Source organism: Meriones unguiculatus, assembly GCF_030254825.1.
Source record: "Meriones unguiculatus strain TT.TT164.6M chromosome X unlocalized genomic scaffold, Bangor_MerUng_6.1 ChrX_unordered_Scaffold_31, whole genome shotgun sequence".
Taxonomy (NCBI): Eukaryota; Metazoa; Chordata; class Mammalia; order Rodentia; family Muridae; genus Meriones; species Meriones unguiculatus.
In genome coordinates, this window is record NW_026843707.1 from 3,017,890 (window position 1) to 3,038,977 (window position 21,088).

At 36.3% G+C, this 21,088-nt stretch overlaps 1 protein-coding gene across 9 annotated transcripts in view; it reads right to left on the minus strand.

Annotated features, from left to right (window-relative positions):
• Positions 1 to 3,785: 3,785 nt before the first annotated feature.
• The window catches only part of Dmd (dystrophin), a 2,365,055-nt gene continuing 2,347,752 nt past the window's right edge, over positions 3,786 to 21,088 (minus strand). For 8 of the 9 annotated variants that reach the window (XM_060376797.1, XM_060376795.1, XM_060376794.1 and 5 more), the window contains one exon: positions 3,786 to 6,338. In XM_060376797.1, coding sequence (XP_060232780.1) covers positions 6,241 to 6,338 — 98 coding nt within the window. In that variant the 3' untranslated portion in view covers positions 3,786 to 6,240. Of the gene's footprint in view, positions 6,339 to 11,484; positions 11,517 to 21,088 lie in introns of all 9 variants that reach the window. The other variant, XM_060376793.1, reaches the window with a different exon arrangement.

The window sequence follows — 21,088 nt, forward strand, 5'->3', positions numbered from 1 at the left end:
GGAGATTAAAGAGACATGAAACCTAAATGTCATGAAATTGTGGAGTAGCTCCCAGGCCACTGAAAAATAAAGAATAATAAAAGATATGAATAAAAGTGACATTTGTATATAAGTGATGAAGTCAATGATAGCATTGTGTTTGATGTTAAATGTCTTTATATCAATGAGTGTACTATGGTTATGCAACAGAATGGTCAAGCTTTTACAATACGGACAGAAGTATTTCAGTATAAAGAGGTCCTTTTTGAATCAGTTGTAGCTATCTCAAAATGGTGTGTGTGTGTCTCTCTGTGTGTGTGTGTTTGTGTATGTATGAGGAAGAGAGAGATCTCATATGCAACAAAAGAATCATAAAGTACACAGTGCAAATGTAAACAATTGATTCATCTAAATTAAAGATTTCATGAGGGTCCTTGGTACTGTTTTTCCCACTTTTCTTATGTTCGAATTATTTAAACATAAACTTAACAGAAGAGCTAAATACTTATCCAAATATATATAAAATACTCATGTGGGTATAAAGTTAGGCCTTACTATAGTTACTATAAAAAAAGTTACTATAGTCTTTTCTGTACATGAAATCCACCCTCAAACATCACAAGCTTCCTATATCACAATAGGTATTGTATTTGTTATGGATTGTCTGGAATGTGTCACATATCAATCTATGCAATAACAACAACAACACCTTGAAATTCTAGGGGCATTGAATGAGTTTGTGGTTTTGACTCCCATGGTTTTGCTACTGTGGGAAATGTTTGAATTCATTTTCCACTTAATCTGAAGGGGAAAAAAACCTTTCCATGTGTGCAAGTGCCTACCTATGTAGTCATACCTACATTAGAGCACTAAAATGTAGGGGAATCCCATCATAGTTCTGCAGAACACGTGCGTTAGTTTTCCTGCTTTCTTCCAGACACACATTTTGCTTGCTGGTGCACAATCTGTATCAGCTTGATTTGTTTTAATTTTTTAACTTTATTAATTCTGTACCATTAAGCATGTGCAAAGAATAGAATGGAAAGCCAATTGCAGTCCTTAGAGTCATCCACACATTTTTTTTTTCAGATAGGGCAAAGATTTGAAAAGTCCACAGTTATTAACAGCCAGTCTGAGTATTGTAGAAAAGGCATGTTTCGATAGTGGGGGAGGGGTACATCAATAGACTGACAATTGTTCTTGGCATATGATCTTTCAATGTGACAGTCAGGTGGTATCATTACTCTATACCCCACTACAAGTTAGCAAGTGATTCATTTATGTTTTAAAGCAAGTGATTCTTATTAGAGTTGCCACCCTCATATCACTCATGAGTTGCACCATTTACTATTTTCTTTTTAAAAACAACTTACTTTATTTTATGTGCATTGGTGTTTTGCCTACATGTATTTCTGTTTGAAAGTTTCAGATCCTGGAAGTAACAGACAGTTCTGAGTTGCCATGTGGCTGCTGTCAGTTGAACCCGAGTCCTTTGAAAGAACATTCAGTCCTCTTAACCACTGAGTCATCTCTACAGACCCTCCTATCATTGCAATAGGCTGTCCCTTTTACTCAATCACACACAAGTATCTGACCTCTGCTGGGGGAATCACACCAACATAACTGGTGGGAGACCAATGTCTAGAAGGCACTGGATTGCTATGCATTTCCCTGCAGTCTTCATTACTAGAATAAGAAGCACAGCAGGACAGAGAGTGAGGAAAGGAGTTTTAGTCTGGTGGTGGCCATAACCATGTTTGCAGAATCCTCCTAAGAATTCTTTCTTAGACATCATTTATGACTCCTCACTTACTGTTCATAAACTTAGAAGTCTTGTACAAATAACAAAAACTACTGAGAGGATGAATAATCTCATGAGAAGCAAGGGGCAAATTTATTTTTCTTTATTAGTATTTATTTCAATTTATTCACTTTGAATTCTGGCTGTAGCCCCCTCCCTCATCTCCTTCTGGTCCCATCCTTCCTCCTTCTTCCTCATCCCAATATTCCTCCCCTAGTCCACTAATAAGGGAGGTCCTTCTGGCCTATCAGGTCTCATCCTCTTTCTGGATCCTCTTTCTCTGTGGCCTAAATAGGCCACCTCACCAGGGGGAGGTGATCAAAGAGCCCACCACTGAGTCCAGGTCAGAGAGAATCCCTGCTCCCCTTACTAGCGAACTTAGTTGGAGACTGAGCTTCCTATGAGCTATATCTGAACCAGGGGTCTAGGTCCTCTCCATGTATGGTCATTGGTTGATTCATCACTCTCTGCAGGACCCTTGGAGCCCAGATATTTAGGCTCTGTTGGTCTCCTTGTGGAGCTCCTGTCCATTTCTATCTCTCCCTTTTTCCACAAGATTCCCTGCACTCTGCTCAAAGTTTGGCTATGAGTCTCAGCATCTGCTTTGTTACCCTGATGTGTAGAGACTTTCAGAGGCCCCTCTGGAAGGCTCCTGTCCTGTTCCATGTCTTCTACTTCTGATGTCCATCCTGTTTGCTCTTCTGAATGAGGATTAAGCCTCTTCCCTAGGGTCCTCCTTATTGTTTAGTGTCTTTAAGACTATAGATTTTAGTGTGTTTATCCTATATTATATGGCTAATATCCACTTTTAAGTGAGTTTATACCATGTGTGTCTTTCTGGGTCTGGGTTACCTCACTCAGGATGATCTTTTCTATTTTCTAACTCTATCCATTTGCCTGCAAATTTCATGATTTCCTTGTTTTTAATTGTTGAGAGTGTTAATATCCAGAATATATAAAAAAACTCAAGAAGTTACACATCAATAAATCAAGTAATCCAATTAAAAATGGGGTATAGAGCTAAACGGAGAAATATCTATAGAGGAATATTGAATGGCAGAGATACACTTAAAGAAATACTCAACATCCTTAGTCATAGGGGAAATGCAAATCTAAATGACCTTGAGATTTCACCTTACACCCATCAGAATGGCTAAGGTTAAAAATCAAGTGACAATATGTGCTGGAGAGGATGTAAATAAAGGGGAACCATCCTCCATTGCTACTGGGAATGTAAACTTGTACAACAAACACTTTGGAAGTCAATCTTCTGCTTTCTCAGAAAATTCGGAATAGTGCTACCTCAAGGTCCACCCATACCTCTCCTATAGGCATACATCGTAAAGATGTTCAGCCATACAACAAGGACATTTACTCAAATATGTTCATAGTAGCATTATTCATAACATAGAGAATCTGGGAAAAAACTAGATGCCCCTCAACTGAAGAATGGATACAGAAATTGTGGTACATTTACACATGCCTAGATTTTTTTTTAAATACACGAGGTTCTTTTTATTATAAATTATTACAAGCTGCAGCTTGGGCCCACACCCCCCACTGCCTAAGCGGTGAGAGCCAAGAGCCCATGCCTAGATTTTTAAAGATTTTTTTTTTTTAGTGTCATCTAACCTCTTCACTCAATGGTTCTCTTTTCCCAAATAGTCTTCCTGATTTTGTGTCACTGACATATATATATGTGTGTAGTTAATGCAGATTCTATTTATGTTTTTTGTATGTGCATAGCATGTATATATTGTATGTATATAGTTTGAATATATTCTTAAGAGTTTTCAAACAGATACAGATATGTTACATGTTTAGAAATAAATAAATTAGGGCATGAGTTTGTGGTTACAGCAAGTTCAGAGGCTAATAAACGATGGATTACTTGGACCCAGGAGTTCAAGGCCAGCCTAGGCAACATTCCCAAAGGAAGAAGCACAGAAGGAGAAATGAATTAACTAAAAAGAACAAATAAACTACTACAGTCCAAACAACAGGGTTTTTTTTTTGTAACATAACTGCGTGCTTTATTGAGATACACAGTAAAGCAGTAATATAATACAATAGTAAGGCATATATTTGGTGAAGTCTGATCTGTTGTGCAGCAAAACTGAAGTTTAAAAAAATAATTAGTAAATGTTACAGTGTTGATGTTAAAACACAATATATTATGATACTCAAGTATGAATCCAGTACCTGGAAACAATGATGATACATGCCATGTGATGACTATGCTTCAGTTACATTGATTATGATTTACAATTTAATATTTGTGGTTATAAAGAATATGAAATGATGTCCAAATTATGCTTAAAATCAGCAATAAAGCTCTCAGTTTTTATTCAAATATTTGACAGATTCACTGCAGAATATCTAAATGATAAAATAAAAAGATTAAAACAAAATTATGCACTCTATCTACCTCAGATTTTAGAATGAAACTTAAAACTTCTTAGTAGCATGTAAAGGAACCCCTTGTTTTAAATCTTGGCGAAAACAAACCCTTGATTAAAGAAAATGTTCAGCGCCACATAAGAGAGAAAAAAAAAATGCAAGACTTAAACCAAATTCAGTTTGTTATCTTAGAGCTTTGGGTTTTGTTTTGAAAGTTATAAAATAAAAAAGAATAGTGTCCACACAACAGACAAGTAGTGAAACTGTGAAATTAGGTGTGCGTAATTACTAGGAACACCCCAAAACCAAAGTGAGGTAGAAATAGCATGAGAAGCTGTGTTTGATGTTAATTACAATTAATAATGGACAAAACTCACTCTCTAAAAAGTTCTTTATGCTTGATGTTAGAGGTAACAGATTTTCAAAGTAATAGAACAGTGATTTCTATTGAAAGAATGATTTTTTAAATGACAGAGTAATAAAATGATGTGAAAGTGTAAGTAAAGCTTTTCCTACCAGTCCTTAGCTTTCTTCTTCACTTTTTCTCCTGTGTTTCAGTGATTTAATGTGTTTATGTATTTCAGCCTGTCATATATTCCAGAAAGTTTGGAGATGCTTTGCTCACGAAACTTTCAAATTGCTGTGCCTTCCCACTCACAATCCTGTATGGAATTATTTGCAGGAAAACCAATGCAAAGGAGATAATGTAGTTCATGGGCTTCTGGATTGCTATTCACAGGGTCACAATATGATTAGGTTACTTTCTTTCAATAATTCTAAGTCTTGCAGCATTAAAAAAAAATCATCACAAGGAAAAAACCAAAATCAAACCAAAAATCTAAAATCTAAAAATCATCATCATCAACAACAACAACAATGAAACCACCCACTTCAGTTTGAGTTTAAGAAGAGGGTAGAAAATTCTAGTTGTAATTATAGAGACTTTTCTGTGTATAGTTATGAATATTCATCCACTCTTTTATAGAGTAGCTACTCCCCTCACAAGGATTGACTGGGGAGCTACAACTACAACCTTCAGCCCCACGCATCTTCCTCCTTCTGCCTGAAAGTTAAAAATGCCTTCTGATGTTCTTTTGCAGAAACATCATTAAATCTAAACCATGGCATAGCCAGTAGTAGGAAGCTGAATATATCATCCAGCAGACTACTTTGATACAGTAAGTCCTGTGTATTCATTCACATGTTCCTTTAAGAAAAATATCAGTGTTCTAGCTGTCAGTGGAAAGTTTAAAACTAGAAACATCTGGAGCCCTAGACAATATTTTAGTGTAATACTAGTCTCATGGCTTCGGGCTCCAGGGAAAATTCACTCTTGCCCAAGCAGATAAGCCTGGGTGACTAAAAGCAATTTATTTCCATTAGGAAGTGGCAAGAACATTTGAAGAAGAAATTTCCTATCTATTTATCTATATACCTATAGTAGTTATATACTTGTAGACATATAGATGTATAAAATGAAAGCCCACAGCCAGCCCTACTCAGTCAACAATTCTCAAAGGAGCAACGTGAAGCAGTCATTTCGTGGTGTTAGAAGTCCTATCTTTAATATGCAAGAAACGAAAAAAGTCATGAATTTCATATGAATACCACACCAAAGTAATGCAAAACAATGTGCTGCCTCAGTGTGTGTTTGTGTGTGTGTGTGTTTGTGTGTGTGTGTGTGTGTGTATGTTTAGGGGTTTTTATAAACAACTTTTTTTTTTATAAAGCACACTTTAGTTTACAATCTTTCTTTATAACTGTTATAAATTTTTAAACAACCCAAAATGCGTTCCATATAAAGAAATGGCAAGTTATTTAGCTATCAAGATTTTACATGTAGTTTTCTTTTAACTTTTTTGTACAATTGCATAGACGTGTAAAACCTGCCATTGTTAACAAAACAATAACAGACTTAGAAACTACTGAAATCTACAGTATAGTACCACTACCCTTCACAAAAATATAGATTTTTTTTTTCTTGTAAACTCTTACTGTCTAATCCTCTTTGTTGTACGAATATTATAAAAACCATGCGGGAATCAGGAGTTGTAAAACATTTATTCTGCTCCTTCTTCATCTGTCATGACTGTAACTAAGGACTCCATCGCTCTCCCCAAATCATCTGCCATGTGGAAAAGGCTTCCTACATTGTGTCCTGAAAAACAAAAAGAAAGACTTTACAAAGTGTACAGGTATTGTACCCTTGATTGCTATTATGATGAGTCATTTCTGTTTCAGGAAAAGACAACACAGAAGCTGCATTGAAGGTATACAGAACACAGTTCTATTTTACCCATTTCCAGGAAGAAACAAAGCTTTGTTAATGAAGCATTGCATGGTGTTAGTATCAGCTTAAGCCTGGATCTGCCTATTGGTGTAAGTTGATGGGGAAAATGTGAAACATCTTCCCAGTATCAAATTCCTGACACAACTCAAAGGGATTCCTTAGGTAAGCACAATGTTCTATCACAGAGAAAGATTTTTAACAGGATACACCTTTCTCACTTTGTTGTATTTACTATAGCTGTATTTACCCTGTTGTATATACTACACTTTTACTATCAAGTCAATACCACCTCTCCTACTACTATCACCATTACCGGTACAGTCATTTACTGGTTGCTTCATGCTGTGAAGAATGGAGGTACTATGGTGGACATGACCATTTTCTTTCTGTTTTTCTTGGGTTGAAAAATAAACTCTTGATTTGACTTTTTTTTTTTTTTTACACCATTCACATTTGAATTAAAAAGCTTCAGAGTAAAAACCACTTTTACATTTCAAATTACTCTGCAGCCTAATTACAATATGACTTAAGTACTTGTAGCTCAAAAGATTTGGGGATCCTGAGAATCCATCTTTGCTTGCCTACTAAATGAGGGTTAACTATCAAAGTAGCCTTTTCATAATAATGTGGCATGACCTGGCATTTACCCCCCAACATGGAATCAAGAGCATAATGTCTTGTGGGTATTCTAGCAAAGCTAAAATCTAGATTAAGATAATCTGAGACTTAATTTACAGCTCTCTTTTGTGTATATGTCCCTTATTTTATGAGTTTAATTTTAATTCTTCAACCTTGGTAAGTCATTCTAGTTTTCAAGTATTGCCTTTGGAAATGAGATGCTTTATTATGTATTACTACCTTATCATGTATCAATGTAACAGCATCTCATAATTGCTAAAACCCCAATAAAAATGAAAGGTAGACCAGAGTATGTATTATGTTTTAATATTTATCTCAAATATCTTTTAAAAACAAAATATGGAAGAATTAGAAAAAAATTCATGGGCAAGTGCTTATACAGTAATGGCACCAGTTCAACTTAAGATTTATTAAATGTTTAATGCCACTCAAGAATTTGTATTAAGGTGACTAAGTTTGTAAATCTCTTTGAGTTTTATCAGTACAGAGAATTTCACTGAGAACTAACTATGTTTAAAAAATACTTTGGATTTTAGTTCAAATATGAACACGTTTAACAAATCATATTTATTATTCATAAAGTGGGCCAATGTCTTGGCAGTAAAAAAACTTGAATCATCAACATATATAATATGCTGATGAATATATCAACATGGGAAGACCAGGTATACTAGTGCATGCTTGTAGTCCCAGTATTCAGGAAGAGGGTGTCAAAGTCAAGGTCAAAATTGTGTTACAGAGTGGAATCCTGTCTTTAAAAAAACAACCAACGAACAAACCAAAAAATGAAAACAAAAGCTCAGGGAGTCATAGTCGAGTCCCTTGTTGTTCTGTGGCTCTCAGAATGCAAATATACAAGTGACACTCGTGGGTTGGAGGGAGTCCCTGTATCTGCTTTTTGCTGCACAGCAAGCAATTCTGGAGAATCTGCACTCCACCTTTTGGATTATTAACAATCTTAGCAAAGCTGGTAAAAATATTCTTATAACCTGGCAGTGAAAATAACTCGAATCATGTCTTATGACAAACAGCTGACTCTTGGATGCTAACTAGCAGCTAGATAATATATTTTAAAATACAAACAGAACAGGGAGTATCTTGTTTTGTTTTGTTTTTTTTTCCTATCAAATCAAAACTAACCTTTTAAGACTGTTGGCTGAAAAAAAAAAAAAAAAGACTGTTGGCTAGGGATTATACACTGAAATTCAAAAGACAGTAAGCCAAGTAAATGTACTGATAGACTATATCCCCAAGTAGTACTTCTAGTCCTTAAAAAAAAGAGTTCGGTTATTACCTAGAAGTAACACTTGATTATCTTGAAGTACTACTTCTAGGATGCATTTGCTATTCAAAACTTTGTCAGCAGAAGGAAAGATTCATTATTCTCATACTACATATACTAGCATAAATATTGGGTGGTATTAACCTGTTTAGATGTTCAATGTTGGTAAGTGTCTTTATAACAAAGCTTATGTTATAAAAATATAAGAACTTGTTATATCTACATTATATGTTTGGTAATATAATTTATAAACACCCATTTCACTAGAATAATGGTTCTAATTTTATGAAAGTTTTACTGATTACAGAAAGCAAATAAAATAAAACAAAATTCATTATCTTTGACAAAATACTGCCCCAAAGAATTAACCCTCAATCCACTGGAGGGGTATAATAAGGATATAATATATAAATTTGAATGTACCATGGATCTACTATTCTTTTGAATAAGGAAGGGTATAATGAGGTCATTAACTTTATTTGACAAAATCTGAAGATAACATTCAAATATCATACTATATATTGTAAGAGGTCAAAAAGTAGCCAGGATTCACACAATAGTAATGAATTTGAGGCCCAATGTGACTCAAAAAGTATATCTATAGATAGCATTAATTTAATCCATTCCTAACCAAGGATTATTGAACACAAAGGACCATGCACTAAACATTAGGACAGTTTTATGTTTTTTCAAGTTGGCACTGTCTGCAACACATTTAGTCTCACATGCTACCACTGCCTAAGGGAGCTGTTTTCTGCCGCAATTGGAATTGAGACTTTCTGGCGATGATCCAAGACCTCAATAGCAATCTGGCACTCTTATTTTTTTTTCTAAATACAATTCCCAAATAAATGGTTAGCATTCAATTGGCCAAAGCAAAGCCAAAATACTGCAGTGAAATAGGTTTATCTTTCCCTCTCTATAATTTTATCGCTGGAAAAAAAAAAGTTTTGCCTACTGTGAGTTTAGGGTATTTTCTTAGCCTTATAGAAGACACTATGGTTTTGGTGCTGTGGCATCTTAAGAGTTCACCTCACTATCCTGCATCTCAAGTCATAGTCACTGATTCAGTTCCATCTACTGGACTTTAAAAAAAATATTTATTTGTGGATAAAACATGTTCAGGAGGTCAACATTATCTTTTTTTATATTTAAAATTTATTGTTAAAAATCAAATAGTTGTTTTTTTATTAGTAGAAACTGGAGTTCAACATTTTGATGCAATTCTTTTCCATAAAAGAATGTTAAAATTTAAGGTGGGTACTTACCATTAAAATCAACAACAACAAAAAAAGACTCGCGGACTAAGTGCATGATCTAGGAGCATTCCATGCAGCACTGATTCAAAATTTCTTCATGTCTCCTCCAAGCTACTATTCCCTCCCTGGAATTCTCTTCCCTCACTTTGAAAGGACCTCAGTGTAGACATACCAAGAACAGTTAAATTTATTGTAATTGCATAGCATGGTCATGATAGAATTTCTAGTATGACTACTTAGGTTTAAAAAATTATATTGTTTTCTACTGTTTTTAACTATTTGTGCTTTTAGGGAGTATCTGCAGGTGTCTACTGAGGCCCAATGAGTCCTCTGGAGATGAACTTACAGGTGGTTGTGAGAAATCAAGTTTTCTGCAAAAGCAATTAACTACTGAGCCATCTCTCCAGGTCCATGACTACTTATATTTGAATGTATAAGTGGGTTACTTGTCTATCTCTGTGCTAAGGATGCAGATCATATGTGAGAACATTCTACCTATCCAGCTTATCTCTCAGAACAACACATGCTACTGGCATCTCTTGGACGAATTTGGCTGCCTCTTTCCTTCATATTAAAATAATAGTTAGGGCAATCTTATTCGACTTGGGCTGAAACTTAACACTTTGTCACTCTACAATCACTTGAGTAAGTCAATGTCCAGATAATAGTTTAAGATTAAAAGCAGTATTCACTGTAAAAGCACAAAGTATACTCATTGATATTGCTGTACCCTACTCATTTCAACACTTGAAAAAGCATTAAAAAACATACTAAAACCCTAACATTCATTTTTTTAACCTAATGGGTTACTATTCTGTTTGGATTCAAATGCCAAAAAAAAAAAGAGTCTTCTAAAGGGTGTGTTGAGATGATGTAAGCCTTTCCATCATGTGGCTAATGATGTGGTTTTGAAGCCAGGCATTCTGGACGTCTCCTTGGCTCTGCCACTCTGGATACTTTGCTTCCCACTCCTTGATTGAATGATCTTATGTGTGAAAAACAGGGTTCAGAAGAATACCTACCTCATAGGTCTGTCATGAAGATTATGTGATAGAAAAAATGAATGGCAAATGCTGACAACATTGCTTGGCACAAAATACATATTAAAAAAAAACTTAGCTAAAATGGAAACGAAAGAGTGTAGGAATCAGGAAAAGAGAGGGAAAACAATGAAACAAAATAAAAGAAACTAGCCATCTCAAAAGAAAAATAAATAAATAAAAGACCCTGGCAGAAAATGCTCAGGTTCTGAAAGTGGAAGGAAGCTTTAAGACACATTTGGCTAAGGCTGAGGATCTGGCTTGCTTCCGTGTATGTGGACCTATCTGCATTGCCCACGTGGCATGCTGGGGTTGGCTACCCAGAGGCTATCTAAGCTGTGGGCTGGCTTTCCCCAGGATCCAATGATTGTTAAAGGTTCCTGAATAAACTGCATTGGAAAAAAAAAGACTCATCAATCATGTTCAAGGCAAAACTTATTTTGACGATTCTGTTAGTGTTGCAAGTGACAACAGATGTGAACTTCAAGGTTCCAACCTAGAGACTAGAGAGAATTGCTATTTTTGAGAGACTCCTATTTCCCCACACCCCTCCTGTTGTTGTCATGGAGATGACAACAGCAATGAACATTTGAGGAATACTCCTCTTGAGCTGCAAAAGGACAGGCGAATCCCATCCTTACATTATGACAGAATGTGTAATATACAAACACACACACACACACACACACACACACACACATACACACACGCACAGAGTTCTTACACAAAGGCCAGACACAGAAAGCAGGATGAGACAGACAGAAGCCATGGCCGTGAGCCCGAGTCTCACTAACCTCTCTCATTGGCTTTCCGGGGGCATTTCTTCCTTTAATAATAGAGAGAGGAAGAGGCAGAAATATCAGAAAGGAAAAGTAAAACAAGCATAAATATACAGTTTCATACAAATCTGCTTCTTTTTCCAAACAGATGTTGAGATGACAATTCATTTATTCCCTTATAGGAAAAAAAAAGCCCACAGATACATCTAGTCAAATAACCTTTACATATACACTTAAAATTAGTGTAAACAGATAACAGGACCCTAAAGACATTGTTTGTAGTATCCATAAATTTCACACATTAAACTAGATGAAAAACACACGGAATAGAAATTTGACAAATGGAGGCATTGTTTCAAGGGCGACTATAATAACCTCAAGCTTGGTGTTCAACAATCTCATAATCTGTTCACTTTTGACTTGACAATCAAAGTATTAAAATATAAAAAGTTGTTGATTGTGTGTCAAAGAAGAACCTCACAGAGGACATGGGTCTTATACCCTTGGGAATAATTTGTTCTATCTTCTAGAAGATGAGCATGTCCATGATGGGGGCAGGCTGTGAGGAACAGAAAGAAGAAAAAAATGAAAGGGCGTCCCATGAATGAGCAAACAACAGAATGAAATCTAAGAATCAGCTTTCAACCTCCTAATTCTACAAGGAATGAGAATTGAGTACTGAGAATCAATGGCTAAGGATTGTTCTTGTTTTAGAGAGCTGTATGCCTGCATATAATTAAATCTATTTTTTGAAAAGAAAGTCTGATAAGAAAATATTCTACGATCATGCTAATAATTGGACATAGCCTTTCATGTTGTTTAAAAGCCAAACAGCTTTTGATTTTTTTTTCTATGGGACCATTACTCACACAGTCTTCTGTGAAATTTCCATATTTTGAGCAGATAAAACCAACAGCTGTGAAAGATCCCACCCTACATTTATCTTTCTCGCCAACTCACCATGCTCAGTTGTTCCAAATGTAAAACTCTCCAAAACAATTCCAAAACACTACTCCAAAATGTAGAAAGGGAACTGGGAAAAGGAATCTTTTATAACTCACATTGACGTCTCCAAACTTGTCATGCATATGTAAAGGCTTTTCCATGTGCAACTTTTCTTTCCTCCCTCCTTTTTTTTTTTTAAACTGACTTTTACTAAGGAGGTCAGAGATTTTTTAAGATTGTAGTAACTGAAATTTTACCATCTAAAAATGCACTCATGCCAGGGACAAGAGAAAATACTGTGTACAAGCTCCTTAGCAGTGTGTTTTACCAGAAGCAAACTTATACAGATGACAGGAAGAGGACAGTGAACATCATTTCATACTCCTTGTTTCAAATAAAGCCTAGAATGAATGACTCACTGTTTCTTTTGTATTCTTAGCAGAGATTATTCTTTTAAATTTTTTAGTTATTTTTTATTTTTTTTACATTAATTACATTTTCTTCACTTTGTATCCCACTCCCTCCCTCATTCCCTCCCAATCCCACCCTCACTTCCTTACCTCCTCCCATTCCACTCTCTAAGTCCACTGATAGGGGAGGTCTTCCTCCCTTTCCTTCTGACCCTAGCTTATCAGATCTCATCAGGACTGGCTGCAATGTCCTCCTCTGTGGCCTAGCAAGGCTGCTCCTCCCTCAGGGGGGTAGTCAAAGAGCCAGATACTGAGTTATTTTCAGAGACAGTCCCTGTTCCCCTTACAAGGGTATCCACTTGGATACTGAGCTGCCATGGGCTACAACTGAGCAGGGGTTCTAGGTTATATCCATGAATGGACCTTGGTCAATGGTTGGAGTATCAGTCTCAGATAAGATCCCTGTGCCTAGATATTTTGGTTCAAAGATATATTTGGTCCTTGTGGAACTCCTGTCTTCTCCAGGTCTTACTAACTTCCCCTTCTTTCATATAATTCCTTGTACTCTTCCCAAGGTTTGGTTATGAGTCTCAGCATTTGCTTTGATACACTGCTGGGTAGTCTTTCTGAGGCCCTCTGTGGTAGGCTCCTGTCCTGTTCCTTGTGTTTTCCTTCTTCCAATGTCTACCCCATTTGTATTTCTAAGTGAGGGTTGATCTTACCCAGGGTCCTCCTTTTTCCTCAGCTTCTTTAAGTGTACAGATTTTAGTATGTTTATCCTATCTTATAGGTCTAGTATCCACTTATAAGTGAGTATATACCATGTGTGTCTTTCTGCTTCTGTAATACCTCACTCAGGATGATCTTTTCTAGATCCCACCATTTGCCTGCAAATTTCATGATTTCCTTGTTTTGAATAACTGAGTAGTATTTCATTGTGTAAATGTACCACAATTTCTATATCCATTCCTCCATTGAGGGACATCTGGGTTGTTTCCAGGTTCTGGCTCTTATGAATAAATTTTTTTTAAGAAAGATTCTTTATAGTTCAGAAATCTACTGTCTGGAAGCAGAATCACTTCTCTTCTCTACTAAGGCTGTGGTTTATGAATGATAGGGTCTGCATCTCAACCACCACTCTGTTCTCAGTCTGAGGAACTTTATGGAAATGCTACTGGTATTTTATCAGTGCTGATGAAACTGCATCAATCCTGATTGTCAACTTGAAATACCTGGGAAGAAAGAACCGTCATAAGACTGGCTTGCCAACAGATTTTTAGGGCCTTTTATTGATTAACTGATAATTAATTTGGAGGGCCCAGCTCAATGTGTGTGGTACTACGCCTGGGCAGTTAAGCCTGGGGTGTATAAGAAGAGGAAAGGAATGTGAGCTTGGAAAAAAAGCCATTAAGCAGTGGTCCTCTATGGTTTCTGCATGAATTTCTGCCTCTAGATTTCTGTGTTGGCATCCATTGATGATAAGCTATAAGGTGTAAGATAAAATAAACCCTGACGATAGACTATAAAGTGTAATATAAAATATAACCTTTCCTCATGCAAGTTACTTTGGGTGTTTTATTACATCAACAAAGAAACAAAGTAGAACATTATAGTATCAGTGAGGTCATAACCAGTAATGTTTTTTGTGTTATAAGTAACTTGACTATGAGTGTTGTGTATTTACAGCAGTGGTTCCCAACCTGCTTAATGCTGTGACGCTTTAATACAGTCCTTCATGTTGTAGTGATCCCCAACCACAAAATTATTTCATTGCCATTTTTTAACTGTAATTTTGCTACTGTTATAAATTGTAATATAAATATATGATATGCAGGATATCTGATATACAAACCCTGTGAAAGGGTCCTTTGACACCCAAACAGGGCACTACCCACAGGTTGAGAACCTCTGCTTTAGAGATCAACTTCCAAATGCTAACAGTTTTTTCTTGGTTGTAATTTTAGTTTATTGTTAGACATCAGAACTTTAGCAAGGACAGCGTTGTGAGAGAACTGTATGAATCACTTTCAAAATCTGATTTGATTTCTTGAATAACCAGGGTTATTGATCTTCATTTATTCTCCACTGAGCTACAATCAGGTCATTGTCCACAGGTTATTACTGAGAATGATGCAGTAACTGGTATTTGATCTGTTCTGGATATTTTTTCTGAAGTAACATTTTATATAACCCTAATATTTCTTCAAATCATTTCTTGTCACTTGGTTATCCATAAGCTCACAGTCTGCAAAAGAAAAAAAAAATCCATTCCAGCTAAAAACCTAATGTTTTCTACTGAGCTAAAGTAGTTCCTCACTGATATGACACAAACTACTTGGTTGAGACATATTTTAAGTGTTCTTGAACAATAAATTAATGTAAGTAGCCACTCAAAGTTAATATGTACTCTAGAAAGCATCCTTAGATGTTCAGTTAGATTGTCCATCTGGCAATGTGGAATATTATCAGAAAATGAATATCAAGAGAAAAGGGAAGTGTGCTGGGGAAGTCCTAGGTATCTAGTTACATGAGGCAATAAGAATTTGAGATTACTGACTGGAATTCATGGTTTCAGAGAAATATATGGGAGAAATTATTGTTTTCTAGGTCCCTCCTGCCTTCTTTTTTTCATAAAAGATTTTTTATTTCAATGATTTATTTATTTATTATTTTACAATTTATTCACTTTTTATCCCAGGTGTAGCCTCTTCCCTCATCCTCTCCCAATCCCACCCTTTCTCCTTCTACTCCTCTCATTCCCTTTCCCAAGTCCACTGATTAGGGTGGTCTTTCTCCCCTTCCATCTGACCCTAGCCTATCAGATCTCATCAGGACTGGCTCCATTGTCTTCCTCTGTGGCTTGGTAAGGCTTTCCCCCATCCGGGGGAGGTGATCAAGGAGCCAGCCACTGAGTTCATATCAGAAAACCCATTTAGAGACTGAGCTGGCATGGGCTACATCTGTGCAGGGGTTCTAGGTTATATCCATGCATGGTCCTTGGTTGGAGTATCAGTCTCATAAAAGGGCCCTGGGCCCAGATATTTGGTTCTGCTGCTCTCAGCTTCTAGAAACAACCCAGATATCCATCAACTGAAAAATGTACACAGAACTGTGGTACATTTATACAATGAAATAGTACTCAGCAACTAAAGACAAGAAAATCATGGAAGTTGCAGGCAAATGGATGGAACTAGAAAAGATCATCCTGAATGAGGTATCACAGAAGCAGAAAGTCACATATGGTATATGTTCACTTATAAGTAGATATTAGGCATACAAAATAAGATAAACATACTAAAATCTGTATACCTTAAGAAGCTTTCAGCTTTCTTAGTTCACTCATGGTTAATAAAAAAAAAATCTTTCTTTAAAGATTTATTTATTATATATACAATGTTATGCCTGCATGTATGCCTGCAGGCTGGAAGAGGGCACTGGATCTCATTGTAGATGGTTGTGAGCCACCATGTGGTTGCTGGGAATTGAACTCAGGTCTTTTGGAAGAACAGCCAGTGCTCTTAAACTCTGAGCCATTTCTCCAGCCCCAATAAAAAAAATCTTAAGGGATGGAATTTAAGGTTGATAACCATTTTTAGGGTTTCTATTTTACTACGAGTCAAATATGATTCAAATGGCTGTATTTTAGATACTGAGCATACAGGCTTGCTAGTGTACAGATACAAAGGCATAAAACAATACTTCTTCATAGCTGTGCTGAGCTGAAAGCTTATCCACCATGAAGCTTGAAGCTGTGTACATGTAATGAGTCCAAATAGACACAAAATTAAAGCACAAAGGAAAGCCCAGCAAACTTCCTCTGCAAAGAACCAGGTAGTAAATATTTTAGGGTTCATGAGCCACAGTAACTGTAGTCACTATTCAACTTGGTCACAACTACTCCGCCTTTAGAGCAACCATGGATTCTACACAGATAAATGGATGTGTCTATTTCCTAATAACCTTCATTTCTAGAAACAGTAGTGGGTCAGACTGGGCTCAAAATTTGTGGCTTGTTTATGTCCAGTATACATAGATAATTTACCATGCCATTTGTGGATTTGTATAAGAAACAATGGTGCGTGATGGGGGGGGGAGCAAGGGGATTATGGTACATTATTCTTCTGCTTGACTTTTAAAATTGTGTATTATTTTGTGTTCCTGGGTATTTTGGTTATATGTACTACATGCATGTCTGGTCCTTGTGAAGTCCAGAAGAGGGCATCAGATAACTCTGAAACTGAAGTTACAGATGGTTATGAGCCGCCCTTTGGGTGCTGGGAATCAAACCTGAGTTTTCTGGAAAAGAATCCAAAGTTCTTAACTGTTGAGCTATTTCTCCAGACCCTACTTGTTTTTTTTGTTTTTTTTTTTTTTTTGAAAAAAAAAAAGCTTTATTCATATATGCAAAGATAGTATCAGCAGTAAGTAAAAGGAATACACTTTTAAGTTTAAAATTGATCTTCCATTTTGAAAGGTTCAGAACTTTCTTTCTCCCTTCCCTTAAATACTTGACTCCAACAAAACAGCAGACAAGAGTTTATTCCCTTACTTTTCCTTAAAGTCATATAACAACAGTTACAATTGATCTGCAGAATTTAGGGTATCATTCTTAGTTCTTACATGTACCACTCTGTGTGTTTTGTTTTTTGGTTATATATATTTCTCCTCCATTAAAGATCCATAGAAGAAGATTTGAATATTTTTTAAAAGTAGGGTTTAGAAAGATGTTTGCTAAGGTTTGTAATTTTGCAGCATTTGGCAGAATATATGTGATATTATTTGGGCAGCAGTGATATAGAAAGGAAAAAGACACCATGGGCTGTTAGTGATAAAATTCTGCAAAAATAGATCAATAGGAAAGAAAATTCAGAAGTAATCCTCAAATAGAACTATTTTCTTGATTGCTTATACACTAAACTTGTCTTGTATATTATTTATTAATCTGTACAAAGGAGCAGTTTATTTTAGGAAGTCCAATGCCACATAATTAGGAAAGCATTTTTTTCATTAATGTGCATACTTGTACACAATAATCTATATTTATAGAACACTAAATGATCAGAGACACATGAACAAATCGCTAAGGTGCTTAATCTTAAATTATATGCATTGTTTGTACCTTAGAGTAGGTAATGAATATTATGCTATAATTCAATGTTTACATATATTTAAAGAGGGGCTGATTTTAGATAGAGAAACAGATCAGACAGATTTGGGCTAATGTACAGTGAGCACACAATTATGAACAACTAACTCTAAAGATTGACGAGAAAATATAAAATCCCATGGTTAAATGTGCACACATGTACACCTTGGGTATGCTGCAGTTTATATTGTCTAATAGTCAAAATAATGATGACCATGGTTTAGCATTAAATGGAGAAGCATCCAAATTATTAATCTAGATAACGGTTGAGCAAAACCACTGACCTAATAACAGAGGCCTAATTTAATTGGCTATGAACAGGGAACCTGACTTCTTCATGCTTCTAAGCACTCTGGAAATTAAAGCTAAAGATTAGGTACCTTTGGGTCCAGGTTTAAGGCACAGGGGTGGCAAGGGATAATACAGATGTTGTAAATTCAAGGCACACAGTAACACACTTTACCTGTTTGCTTTCTATATTTATGACAATTTTAATTTCTTTTTACAGTAAAGCTTTATGTCTGTTGGAAATTAACTAGCAGGTTAAAACAAACCATGAGGTGGTATTTAATAACAAATTTTCACTAACTGCCAGACCTCTGGCTCTGACATGTTTTGACTTACTCAAACAGCTGGCAGAAATAGCCATATCAACTAGGAACTTCATTTGTATCTGGTAATACAGAGAAAGGAACATGGAACACAGACAGAAGAGTCCAAATAAGACTACCAAATCCCCTAGGACTTTAGTTCAGGGTAGCCAGAAATTTGCATGGTAAAAAAAAAAAAAAAAAAGAAAAAGAAAAATCTTTTGAAAGTACCATATATAGGCAAGAAAAACTGAGACAAGGTAAAATAAATTAAAAAAAAATTGCAACACTGGATCAGAAAATCAAATTAGCAGGTTCTAACCAACATTTTACTCCTGAATAAATGAAACAGAAACAGTTGACATTACATGTTGTAGAGAAAATACTGGTTAATAATGAAATTTGCAGGCAAATGGTAGGATCTAAAAAAGATCATCCTGAGTGAGGTAGCCCAGAAGCAGAAAGACACACACAGTATATATTCACTTATAAGTGGATACTAGACGTATAAGATAGGATAAACATACTAAAATCTGTACACCTAAAGAAGATAAACAAGAAGAGGTTCCGGGGTAAGATGATCAATCTTCACTTAGAAAGACAAATGAGATGGACATTGGAAGTAGGAGAAAACAAGAAACCGGACAGGAACCTACCATAGAGGGCTTCTGAAAGACTCTACCGAGCAGTGTATCAAAGCAAATGCTGAGACTCGTAACCAAACCTTGGGCAGAGTGCAGGGAATTATATGAAAGAAGGGGGAGTTTGTAAGATCTGGAGAGGACGGGAGTGCCACAAGGGCCAAATATATCTGGACACAGGAGTCTTTTCTGAGACTGATTCTCCAACCAAGGACCATTCATGGATATAACCTAGAAACCCTGCTCAGACGTAGCCCCATGGCAGCTCAGTATCCAAGTGGGCTTCCCTAGTAAGGGGAACAAGGACTGTCTCTGACAGGAACTCAGTGGTGGTGGGCTCTTTGACCCCCCTCCCCAAGGGAGGAATGGCCTTGCTAGGCCACAGAGGAGAACATTGCAGCTAGTCCTGATGAGACCTGATAAACTAGGGACAGATGGCAGGGGAGGAGGACCTCCCCTATCAGTGGACTTAGAGAGGCAGGGAGGAGATGAGGGAGGGAGGGTGAGATTGGGAGAGAATGACAGAGGGGCCTATAGCTGGGATACAAAGTAAATAACCTGTAATTGATATAAAAAATAAAATAATATAATATAAAGAAAATACTATTTCACAAAATTTTTGTTTCTGATATTTGAATGAACATGTGATTATAAACATGTGTGTTGTAGAACTGTTGTAAGTAAATGTATCTATCTATATGTATATTAGCAAATATACAATACTGTGATAAAAGCATGCATAATAAATAGATGAACAAGGACACTGTTCTGAATATCAAAGATACTTGGATGACCTTATAAAGCTCTTACACTTGGGAGAATCTTTAATCCCAAATTTAAGATTCTTCAGGAACTTACGAATACCAACCTAACATATGCACCAAGTGGTAAGCTGTCCCTGCCTAATTCAGCTGTTTCTATTTATACAAATAAACCAAATGCATGCACAAGCATACACACGCACACACACACACACACACACACACACAAACAAACACACAGCACTGCTTTTCCAATTATAAATGCTTTTATTTACAAAGAAACTATTCCACACCACTTGGTTCTTATAATAATGCCCAAGTCAGCAGAAGGCAAACAAAAAATACCATCATAGAAAACCCTGCTAAAGGGCTGGAGAGACACTTCAGTGGATACACTGCTTGCTGAATGAAGAACTGATTTTGAGTTCCTAGCCCCCATGTAAAAGCTAAATATAACAGTGTGCACCCCTCTTTGCTGGCTGAGGCAGGGTAGACAAGTAGATTCAGGGAACTTTTGTCAAAAAATAACATGCAAAGATATAAAAGAAGACAACTGATGCTAGCCTCTCGTCTCCAGCCATAGCACATACATGTCACATAACACACATGTACACACGTATGTGCATGTGCACATGCACACACACACACACACACACGTATAGTCAAATACTCTTGTGACTTCAGCTGCTTTCTCTCTAACAATTTAGTGTCTTGTTTGCTTTCCAGGAATGAGTTATTTTTCTAAAGCCACCAGATTATGATTAGGTAAAAAACTAGTCAATGGAACAAATTTATGATAAGGCACTTTTCCCAATGTTAGAGGATTCAAATCAGCATTTAGGGAATCATAGTCTTCATTAAGTACTAGTTTAATAACATTGTCCGTGTTGCCTGAAGACTTTTCCAGTGTCCCAAACAAGCAAATTAAAACCAGAACTAGTAAATGTCACATTAGGTTTGTGAAGTGCAAATACTAAAGTATGGAAGCAAGACTCCTAATTTTTTAGGAAGTTTCTACACTTAGTCTACCTGCAAGGACTCTATAAGTGACATGAAGCTAGCCAGTGCAAAGGATTTCATTTTTAAGTTAATCAGAATGGACCTGGGCAGGAGTCTTGTGGTTGTT